This window comes from Mixophyes fleayi, chromosome 1, assembly GCF_038048845.1.
Source record: "Mixophyes fleayi isolate aMixFle1 chromosome 1, aMixFle1.hap1, whole genome shotgun sequence".
Classification (NCBI taxonomy): Eukaryota; Metazoa; Chordata; class Amphibia; order Anura; family Limnodynastidae; genus Mixophyes; species Mixophyes fleayi.
In genome coordinates, this window is record NC_134402.1 from 150392014 (window position 1) to 150404712 (window position 12699).

Below are 12699 nucleotides of genomic sequence, written 5' to 3' on the forward strand. Positions count from 1 at the left end.
AATCTATATAATCTTCCACAGCTGCCTACTGCCACAGCCAAAAAGTGTCAAGAACAATTAATTGACAAATTCCTTACAGAGACTAACCTCCGTAAATTCTCTCACCAAGCTATGAAAGAGCGTATTTCCGACTCACAGCTGAAGGCATTTTGCAGGCTATTAAGGTACAAAAATCAGACAAAGCCCCTGACCCAAGTGGCTTTTTTGCTGCATGTTATAAAAAAAATTCAGACATCCTGATATCCAAACTTCACATCATGTTCATTAAAATTCTAAAAGGAAACTCCTGGTCAAGGAATGACCTGGAAGCCAGAATCACAGTAATACATGAGGAAGGTAAGGACATGACATCCACAACTGTACTAGTTACCACCCCATGTAGTTACTAATTAACGATATTTCACAATATGTCAAAATGTTAAAAATGTTATTGTGCTTCCTACTCTGATTCATTATGATAAGGTTGGATTTATCCTAGGTTGACAAGCAGAGATAATACAAGAAGGGTTATTGATCTTATTCACATTAAACACCAGGAAAACTCCAGGCATTATATTGTCCCTAAATGTTCAAAAAGCCTTGTTCAAGCTCTTTAGGCATGAATGGCCTTTATCACTCTTAATATTTGCTCTAGTGATAATGCCACTTAGCAACTTCCAGATCTGAACATACATTGTTTGAAAATAGAGGACTTGGAGAGTAATATATTTTTGGACAGTAATATATTACTTTTTGTTCTGTTGACCCTTCAGCATCCTAAAATATCCCACCCAGACCTCTTTAAAATAATGGACTCTAATTGCACATATTAGGTTATAAAATAAAAAGTTGAAGACACTGTTGTTTATAAGGTCCCCTCAGGACAAGCATTATATCTTCTCACAATTACATTTTGCATGGCACAAAAAATAATCAAATACCTAGGGGTTACATTACCTACTCTTATGATTCACTCTGCAAAGAAAATTTCAGGGATCTAATTTCCAAGAGTAAGTCATATATTTATTCTCTATTAGGGCTTTTAGACATAGAACTGTTTTTTTTTTTTTAATAATATTGTAAGTCCTTGGGTTCTGTTTGAATATACTCTTTTTTTTAAAGTTTGTATTTGAAATATGTTAAATTAAAAGTTATTAAAAGAATAATGCAATTCATATCCGAATGTAAATGACATTTACGATGGCCTACGACTTGAAGAGCGGAATGGGGTGGGATGGAATGGACATAGACAATGTACAGTAAGGCTGTGTATATGGTGTGCTGACACATATGTGGCCTATTCAAGCCCTGTGTATACTTGTTTTAACTGTATCATTTGCACCAACTATAGGGCAGGTGCAAGTGTGGACTGATAGCGATATACTGTTATTTAGTGTATTGTGCCGGCGGCTGTATTGCCTGCTGGCGCTAACATGTCTATATTGTGACCTATCAACAGTCACAATGTTGCCATTTTAATCACGTAAATCCACTGAACCTGTCGACATTTCTGACTGATGCTATTTTCTTGTCAACAGCCTGACTGTCAACAGGTTCAGCATAGACAGATTGACTACTTCTCATTGCACATTTGCTTGTGCAACTACTGCACTCTATTGTATTTGTTAACATGTAGCAAGTACTCTTTAGGCAGAGCGCAATTACAAATAGATTCACATCAAAATATTCACATCGAAATACATATACAGTAGAGATCCGCTTGGATTTGCATATGGTCAGAACTACACTCAAGTTCTGCGCTCTTATTTAAACCGAAACTTGTATTGAATCACACCCTATGGGACAGATTCAGTTCCCTGAGTTGTTTTTTAGAACAACCTAGGCCGTGTTCTAATACCGTTACTATGGTAATTTCAATACTGATTTTTCTGCAAGTTCTGTGTGCCGCGAACAAAAATCTGCATTAAAATTACCGTAGTAACGGTAATAATGCGTGGTCCAGGAATTGAATCTTCCCCTTAGTGTTTACTATTTTTCTTTGTTCTCTCATTAATCTCGCACATTAATTTACACATAATGTATTTTCTAGCTACAATGTCTGAGAGAAATACAAATATAAGATGTTTAAAAGGGCACGGAACATCTCACAAAAAGGCAGAATGTAACTGGATAACTAGATAAACTATCCAGCCATGTGTTACCATCACACAGATTTATTCTCTCAGTTTCTTACATTTCCCTTCTAAATTAAACCTGGTACAATCTTGAGCAGTCTCTTTAACGCACAATTAATACAATTATTTAAACATGGCACAAATGGTAATTTGCAATTTGGTAATGTAATTTTAGTTGTTTTGTTTTTTTATTTTTGCTATCATAGAATTATACATAGATTTATTTTTGCATAATAAAAAATATGTAGGCTTTATAGAACTGGCAAGCTAATTAATCTATAATGAAAGGATCATTTAAGATCCAGTCTCAGAGTGCATTTCCTCTTCTTTTGGGGCACCATGTCCCTAGTGTTGCACTCTTGTCGCAGTTTTTACTGGTACATGCATGGCAATGACTGCAGCATTTTGCTTCTGCTGATGGAGTCAAGTGAACTGGACTTTTCTTTGTTAAATGTGGCCTGGCCACAGTAAATGTGTCTGATTGTAAGCTTACATGCAACAAGCCACACAAATTGTGTGCAGTGGGACAGATAATCTAATGAACTTCAAGGGATGTACATTGTGTGAAGCGTTCACAGGTTTTAGCCTTTTTTATCTTTTTATCTTGGCAATATGACTTGTTTAATAAATGTCCTCTGTGGAGGTAGTCATAGGCCATTACTTTCAATGGGGTACCTCTTGCACCATCTAAGTGCATCTAATACTGGAAAGATCATTTATATGTGTACAAACACCAATGTGATTAAACATATAAAAATGTGACACCTGAGATGAAGTTCCACCGTGCCAATGCCCTGCTAAATGAGGCTTTGTCTGTATACATAATTTTTCCAATGAGTTTACATTAAGATTGTTTTATATACAAACACATTTATAATGGTTCACTTGAAAAATATAATTGGATAATTTAGTTCAACAGCTTGTTCAAAATACTTTGACAGATCTTCTCAACAGAAACAATAGTAAAAAAAACGTGATAAAGCCAAATTATCTAAGGGAGGTTGCGTGGCAATTTGTATGATGCAACGGGTACAATTTTTATTATTATGATAGGTACTAAATATTCATACTGTTAATAAGTAATCTATGCAATAATAATAATACCATTGATTAAGCAAATGTAAGCCACTCCTAAAATATATAAATAAATAATATATGCCTAATATTTAATCCATTTATTTAGTTAATTAAAACTAGAATCCCTTTACCTCTCTACTACAGAACAGTTCTGCATAACATGTTGTTGCCATAGAAAATAGATTTATCAGAATTTTTCATGCTATGTTTCCTTATGTTCCATATAGTCATAAAACTTAATGAGGAACATAAGCTTGTTTTTCGTTTTTAGTGCCTAATCCTTCTGTGTTGTCTTCCCATGTAACCAGCTTAGCTATTAGCATTACACCAATAATTAACCAATCAAAATAAAACCATATTCCCAATGTTTGTTATAATTAAAGAGAACATTGTCAGTACTGGCAACGGGGATTTTAGTATCTTACCTATCCTTGATAAATTGTGCTGACACCCTAATTGTTAAGTAAGTATTAGAAAAGGGGTTGTTCCATTCATTCATTAGTGGAGACACAATTTATGTATTTAGAGAGCAATTAACAAGGAGGTAGTAAGCAATTAATTAAAGACTTTTGGAAGCAACTAATTAGGTAAGATGATGCAATTTATGGGGGTAGTTAGAAAGTAATGAAAAGTTTTAGAAATCAATTAATTAGGCTTAGAAAGCAATTGATTAGGGGCTTTAGTAGCACCCACACTGGGATTTAGTAAGCACCTCCTAAGAGATGAGTTAAAGTATATCATAGTGTAATAGACATTTTATTCCGATAGGCAATACTTGTGGATGCTTGTTGAGTATTTTGCAGTGCCATTCACAATAAACATACAGTGTGTCATTTTATGATGCAATAGGCTATGCTTGTCACTACAAAACCATTTATTCTAAAACAAATCAACATATGTAACTGGAATTTTTAATTAAAATGTAAAATTGCATTTTAATTACAATTCCTGTCTGTCAGTTTGTGAGGAATGGGGTATTCATAGTAATAGTAACCTCCTAGCACTTTATTTTTGAGATTGCTTGTTTGTAATAAATGTGTAAGGCTAGAACAATTTTGTATAAGGATATAAAAATAAAACACAGTAATACATTATACATTAATAATACAAAACATAGTATGAACAGTTTTACAAGCGGAAGCAATATTTTTCATCATATATTATTAAATAAATGTGTTAGAAGACTGAGGATCTTTATTACCTCCAAGTTCTACTTGGAGGTAATATAGAAGCACATGTTCAGGCTTGAACTGGATTTCAAAGAAACCACAAGATCAGGGGCAGGCTGGGCTGGGGGGCAGGGGGCATCTGCCTCCCGGGCTGATCTGATAGTGGGACACCTCCTTTTTGTTCTCCTTTAAAATGCTCCTAATAAGCTGCTGAGTTGAGTCTTGCTCCCTGGACTACAATTTTCCAGCCCTTCCCTGCACAAGATGCACTGGTGGGCTTCAATTGGATCTTCACTTTTTTTGCTACATGGCTCCAAACATTTTGGAAATTGTGACACAGGCACCCTTCTGGTGATGCACACATGGACAACTTGTTGTATAAGGTACTAAAGAATACTTTTATTGTTCAATCGCAATGAACAGCATAAACGTGGACATGATGACACCAGGTGACTTAACACTGACTAGATATACTTTTTGTCACGGTATACTAGAATACAGACCCCTGACCTGCCAAGACTAACACTCACCAGAGGCGCGGAGTCTAACGTAGCGGCTGGCCTTCACCAAGAACCGCCGCAAGGTGGTATGGACTTTGCGGTGACCGCCACGCAGGTCGCGGTCCTCCGGTAGTGGAGCAGGTTCCACGGAGTTCGGAGAAAACAGAGTTTGAACAGAAGTGACCACTGAGACAGCGAAGCTGTATGGAGTACTGCGGACTGCAGAATGACCACTGGAATAGCGGAAGCTGTACTAGTTGCCTGCGGGTTGCAGGATGACCGCTGGGATAGCGGGAAGCTGTATAAGTTGCTACGGGTTGCAGGATGACCGCTGGGATAGCGGAAGCTGTACAAGTTGCTGCGGGTTGCAGGATGACCGCTGGGATAGCGGGAAGCTGTATAAGTTGCTGCGGTTTGCAGGATGACTGCTGGGATAGCGGAAGCTGTACAAGTTGCTGCAGATTGCAGGATGACGCTGGGATAGCGGAAGCTGTACAAGTTGCTGCGCATTGCAGGATGACCGCTGGGATAGCGGAAGCTGTACAAGTTGCTGCGGAATGCAGAATGCTGTAGAGAAGCTGTGGATTGCAGGATGCTGTATAGAAACCTGTGGATTGCAGGAGGAATACACTAGGACATCCAACTGAACCTAAGAACAGGCTCAGGGTAAAGGAAGAGGAAGGTTTAAATACTGGAGGAAGATCCTCCAACCAATAGAGGGCAGTGGAAGGCCTTAAAGCAGAAATCGGGGCTGCGCATGCGCAGACCCATCCAAGAAGGCGGCCGCCATCGGGACTCCGCCAGGCGCCGAAGAGGTAAGAGAGCCGGGTCCCAACTAGCGGGACCCCGGCGTGACACTTTTTCTGTCTGGTCATTGGCCACTGTTTGGCATTGGTCACAATGTATAGTAGAACAATACAGGTTTTTATACTTAAGAATCTTCCCATAGCCTTAGCTTGATGGACAGGTAATGCTATCTTGCCTTTAGAAGGAAGTTCTCTGCAGGTGTTCTGTAATTGCTCTTCACAGCAGACAAACTGTTAGCTTTGTTGTTAGACACTTTCAAACCATTTTCAAAGCATGTTAGTTAAATCACACTTTACACTTTAACTTTGTCACACGTCTTACACCTATATGTCTTAACCTAGATGCACTGTTATACATGTGTAGAACCTTGCCTGTAACCTTTACCTGCAGACTGACAGCTGAATAGCTAAATCCTCACTTTGAGGGCTGTGGCAAACTACTCTTTTTGTCACCAATAATTTCTATATTATATTGCATACTGTACAGTAAGGAATGTATATACCGATATGTGCCATACTTTGCATAGAATGCTCAGAAATGGACTATACCCCAGTGAACACAAGTACATCCGATTTTCCTTTAAATACAAAGGAAACTTCCGACAGCCTACAATTTCATGGGTGGAAAGGGGGAGGGAGGGGGTCGTATGCATGCAACCAATGTACAGTAAGGGCATGCCAAGGTTGAGTGCACGCACATCCATCCGATTCAAGCTTTAGGTATCTCTAAGATACGTGATTTTCAGCCATATCACTTGCAACAGCTACAGGGTGTGTAAGTGCTGAGTGATAGTGATGATGATCACGTGTGCATGCTAGAACATGTGTTTGAATTCAAGAGCAACTGTAAAAATGCATTTTATGTACAGTAGACATTAATAAAATCCTGATAAATGTATTTCATGGGGAAAACACTTTTCTTTTTAAAGTTTTTTTCATTAATGACTATATTATCAACAGGTGACGATAATTGAATATTTTTTTTTGTTGCCTTCTACAGAGAATTTATATTGCACATATGTATTTTACAGTGTGTTGTGTCTGTCTCAATACATCAGGTGCTGTATATGCAAAGCGTACCTACATGCGTAGTCAAAACAGACATTTCTTCAGATCTGCTTCTAGTTGGATACAGGAGTTTGTTTGCCCGAATTTTTTGCGTATCAGGCCTATAATATATTATCTGTGAATCAGTCCTTGTTTCAAAATATCCTGGTGGACACTTAGCAATAATTATTAAAGGTAATTTTCTACCTTAGTTCACAGTAGACACTATATATTTAAAAAAAAAAAACGGGACCTTATTGAATTAATGTCCTAATCATTCTGATCTAGAGTTTGCAGCCTAAATAATTACTTTGTGTTAAATGAAAAAAAGACAGAAAAATAATTTTCAAACATGAACCACCAAGGTGAAATGCATTATTTATTCTGAAGGTGAAATTCCACTGCCAATCTGTTAAAAAAATGGGGAAATGAGCAACAGAATTCTGTAGAGAAAGTTAGCAAACTTGCCAGTCACACTATGTTGGCTGAAATAGTGAAGCCCCTCGTTCCTAACGCTGCAAATATGTGACGAAAAAATCAGATGAAAAAATATAGCTATGTATAACATGTTATTTTTTTCTTATATACATTATTCAGCTTAGCAATGGCCAATCTTTAATATAAATGTGATCTTACTTTCTCATCACCTGTAACTAGGATTAGCGTTTAAAATGCACAGTAGATATCTGTAACTTGAAAAATAACATCATTGCTTAAAATATTTCTAGAGTATAAAAATAAACTTACTACTAAATGGTCAAACTTTACTGAAGACATCTAAGTTAGCAAATTTATCATCTAAACTAATCTTATGGACCTTCTGACAGGCTCCGCTATTAGTAAGAGTAATGTGCATTTAAAATTAGGCACCTCAGCCAGCATCATTTTTTCCTCTCATTGCAAAATAATGATGATGAAAGACGGAGTAATAGCTACCTTCTTGACAGTTTCCAACATAGATCGACCTCCTTGCCAAGGCTTTGAGTTCTTCTTGATGCAGGTGAGGCTGGCCATGCTGTGCCACTTTCGATCTTCCAGCTTCTTGTGAAAGGCATTAGCTAGTAAGATCACAGTGTCATAGATATACAGGTTGGTGATCTGTAAAGGATTAGATATTGATCATTAGCCACTGATTTTGAAAAGAGCTGACAGCCCTAAGTAAAAATCATAACACAGTTTCTTCAGCTGCTTATAAACTCATTGTCTTGCAATTACTGTTTTCACCTGGCTGAATGTACAGTCTTTTTTCTTTCAAAATTAGTCACATCAAGCTTTGTCATTTATGATGGAGGGATCCTTCAAAGTGTCCTGCCAACTGCTTCATTTTCTTTTGACCTTTATAATTGTAATAAAAAGACAGGTGTTGCTTTGAAAATGAAAGCACAAATTGTATTCCCTGGACAGATACTGTTATATGCTTTAAATCAGCTGACATTAAAGCAAAACAGACATGTACCAGTTGGCTATTTCTACAGAGATATATTTCACAGCCACAGCATATAAATATAGGCATTGTATATATATATATATATATATATATATATATATATATATATATATATATATTTACACTACAACTCTTTCAGAATTTGTTAGCATATTGGTGTGAAAATTACCATTACAAATTTAACGTATTGACAGATACAGTGTACTCCCCTTCATTACTTTGTAAGATTTTTCTGTTTTTATTTGCACATTTTGCCAAAAGCTAGTGGGTTGATGGGCCAGGTAATTTTTTGGGATTAGGGATGCCTTGAAAAAAGTATGGAGACCCTAAGAGTGCCTTGAACTGAGAAATTTTGTGATCCACTGAGCTCGGTTGGCTTAAGCAAGAGCCATCATCATCTGTTCTCATGGCAGCTCTTGTCTGCTAATACGCATGCGCCCAGCTGCTCCAGATTTTCCTCTGTACTAGTAACTAAGTCCCTGCTAATTCCATTCAATAAATCTAGCAATCACAAATAAAAATATAATGCAAGAGTAATATCCTCTACCAAGATTATGATGGACAATTCCACTTTTGAAATGAAAAAGAGAAATATCTCAGTCGAAATTATGCCGGACTCTTCTTTATGCCAGAGTTGGGAGTTAAATGTATTCTCCTCTTCTGCCTTCGTCTGCCCAAACGCTGATTTAGGAGACTCACCGCCTACCCACTAGCTGGCAATCGTAATTCCCTAGAACAAATTACATTTCCAAAACAGAGATTCTTGCAAACTTCTGTTAGCTCTATGACTCTTATTGTTGTATGTTGGCAGCATTTATGACATTTTGCTTCTACGGTGTTATTTATGACAAGGTTTTCTTTAAGGCTCTTCCAAGAAAGAGCCTTGTGAATTCATTTATGTGAGGTTTATTATACAAAGGAGTAGAAGGAGCCCACAAGATCACATTCCTGCTATATCTATTTCATACATACGTTTATAAATTACATACACAAGGCATGCTTAGAGGAATTCATTTAGTTATATTGTTATAATGGCACAGAACTGTAGCACTGAAATATAAAATAATTGTGTTAAGCATATCATATAGCTTATGGGTGAATTAGTTTTCCTGCTTCATAAATTTGGTGAATTATTTTGCAAAAGGGTATTGGCAGAAATGTGCCAAATATTTTACACAAACTGGAGAATCAGGTAGCCCCATTTAAAAAGCAGTGGAGACCAGAAATAGAATATCTCCGAAACATTGCTGCTCTCCCATTATTTCCTATAGGAGCTGGTTATGCAGTGGTAACAGTACCAACCCCCCTCAACCATTGTTCTCCATGTTAGTTAAATAATTAAATAATGTAACAAATGGGAAGCACACTCTCTCCCCCCAATCCTTAATCTCGCTCAGTGCTAGAAAATCTGTGCTGATTAAAACTATAACAGGAGACCACATCAGGATTTCCCCTGCTATAGTTAAAACCAACCCCAGGTTGGTTAGAACAGGGCTGGTGCTTCTATGGGGAATGTAGAAAATACAGACTTTATTACATTAAACCTACTCTATTACATTAAACCAAAACCATATGTTCCTCTTTCTTGAACCAACATAATCCAAATAGAAACAGAAGAAAAAGAAAACAAAGAAAAGTTTAATTTAAAAAATTACCCCTGCACACTAGAGTTGACCAGTACTAAATGATTAAATCCAATTGACTGACTAGTAAGTAACAAGTGCTTTACCATGCTGCCTGGTGAATGGGACACCTGAGGGTATATTTACTAAACTGCGGGTTTGAAAAAGTGGAGATGTTGCCTATAGCAACCAATCACATTCTAGTTTTCATTTTTCAGAATGTACTAAATAAATAATAACTAGAATCTAAATAGTTGCTATAGGCAACATCTCCACTCATTCAAATCTGCATTTAGCAAATATACTTACTAGTCTTAAAAATTCCTTATATGTCCAAAGGCCCTAATTCATTACCCTAGCTCTCACAGCCTGGTGGCTGGAGGAGAATCTGGGGAGGAGGGCAGGTTTACAGTTTTTATTATTTACTACATCAAACAATGTAGACCATATGAAATCAGAACTGATGACAGGGTGCAGAGTGAGTCTTTTTTATTAAATTTTGAATCTAAATTCGTCCAACTTATGGCTAACCAAAATTTCTGGTGTTTTAAATACTTCTGTTTATGGCTGCAGCAAATTTGCAGCACTGTGTCTTAAATGCTTTTATGCACTAAATACCTAGAGACATAAATGTTATTTTGTTATTTCAAAGTATATAAAAAATGCAGCCTACATGAGGAAATCTGTTTGTAAAGTGCAACTAATATAACTAATCGTAACAGTAATGCATGTAGGTGAATTTCTTCAAGTTCAGAAATTTGTCTTAACTTTTAGCAATATTTCAAGTTAAAAAAATGACAGGTTACTCTGGAATGGGAGTAGTTTCAATATGTTAAACTTTTAGCATTATGGTAATTTTAGAATTACTAGGGGTCAATTTAGACTGACAGCTGCAGTGGAAATATGCAAAATTTGTGGATGTCTTTTTACAATGAGGGCCTCATTTAGAGTCGGACGCAATGTGTGTCTAAGACGCGTAGGGGTGGGAGTGTGCCGCAGCTTGGTAGGGTATTATGAGTGGCAAGCAACCCCAGTTGCATCCCACTCGTAATACCCTACCGAGCTGCAAGCAGTTCCTGCAGCTAGCTAACTACTTGTGATGTCTGTTGCGTCTAGGATTTACTTACAGGGTCACACGTTCACAATTCCGCATTCCGCCCTTTCCCTCATAGTAAGCCACAAACTGTTGTAAGTGTAATTGATAGTGTTTTTTTTGGTCGAAGCGCGTAAAATGGACTTTGCGTCCGACTCTAAATGAGGCCCTGAGTGTGCATGTATTGTGTGCATGTTTTCAATAAGCTTGCATTTCCCTAGTCTGAAAATGTATTGTGATATATCTACTAGGGATGTGCACCGGCGACTTTTGAGGTCTCGTGTTTTGTGTTTTGGATCCGGATTTTCATTATTTTTGGGGTTCGGATTTGTCTCGCAAAACACTTGATGAAAGGTCTCGGTTCGGATTTAAGGTTTTGGATTCGGATTTTTTTTTTAAAAAAACATAAAAAGTTTAAAAATCAAGTTTTTGGGCTTATTTTCACTCCTACGCTATTATTAACATCAATAACATTCAATAACAAGCATTTCCACTAATTTACAGTGTATTCTGAACACCTCAAAATATAGTTATTAGTCCAAAACGTTGCAACGAGGTATCTTTCTGGACTGCGTAGAAGAGTGGGTCACCACAATATATATAATAAGAAAACCACCAACTTGTATGATTCGCAGCAATAAATGTACCTGGACTGCGTAGAGGAGTGGGTCACCACAATATATATTAAAAACCCTGAACTTGTATGATTCGCACCAATAAATGTACCTGGACTGCGTAGAGGAGTGGGTCACCACAATATATATAACAAGAAAACCATCAACTTGTATGATTCGCACCAATAAATGTACCTGGACTGCGTAGAGGAGTGGGTCACCACAATATATATTAAAAACCCTGAACTTGTATGATTCGCACCAATAAATGTACCTGGACTGCGTAGAGGAGTGGGTCACCACAATATATATTAAAAACCCTGAACTTGTATGATTCGCACCAATAAATGTACCTGGACTGCGTAGAGGAGTGGGTCACCACAATATATATAACAAGAAAACCATCAACTTGTATGATTCGCACCAATAAATGTACCTGGACTGCGTAGAGGAGTGGGTCACCACAATATATATTAAAAACCCTGAACTTGTATGATTCGCACCAATAAATGTACCTGGACTGCGTAGAGGAGTGGGTCACCACAATATATATTAAAAACCCTGAACTTGTATGATTCGCACCAATAAATGTACTTGGACTGCGTAGAGGAGTGGGTCGCCACAATATATATTAAAAACCCTGAACTTGTATGATTCGCACCAATAAATGTACCTGGACTGCGTAGAGGAGTGGGTCACCACAATATATATAACAAGAAAACCATCAACTTGTATGATTCGCACCAATAAATGTACCTGGACTGCGTAGAGGAGTGGGTCACCACAATATTATTAAAAAACCCTACACAGGTCTGAATTCCACCCAAAAAGTTTATGGACTGCGTAGTGTAGTGTTCCCCACAATATTATTTTCAATTTTTGCAGCAACAGTCAACGTTTTTTAATATCTGATACACCTCTATCTGGACTGCATAGTGGAGTGGCCCCGGTACCCAATTTGGTACCGGGGCCACAATACCTCCTCCAAACATGGTACAGACCATTCGTCATTGAGATCCCATCAAGTATGTTAAAGACAGACAGGGTCGAAGTGTTATTGGTTGACTTTGTAAACCAAAAAACTGTCCCTGTTGCACATAGTCGTGCAATGAAGACTGACTTTTTCATTTAAAGGCACCATCTTTCAAGTGTAGTGTTTGTAAGTCTAAGTCATATTATACTTTTGGTAAAATTGGTTTATTTTGTTCCT

The 12699-nt window shown here is 37.3% G+C and overlaps 1 protein-coding gene across 2 annotated transcripts in view; it reads right to left on the reverse strand.

The window, feature by feature from the left end:
• GRID2 (glutamate ionotropic receptor delta type subunit 2) overlaps positions 1-12699 on the reverse strand; it is a 959624-nt gene that overhangs the window by 353362 nt on the left and 593563 nt on the right. For both annotated transcript variants that reach the window (XM_075201703.1, XM_075201712.1), the window contains exon 7: positions 7650-7811. In XM_075201703.1, coding sequence (XP_075057804.1) covers positions 7650-7811 — 162 coding nt within the window. The remainder of the gene's footprint in view (positions 1-7649; positions 7812-12699) is intronic.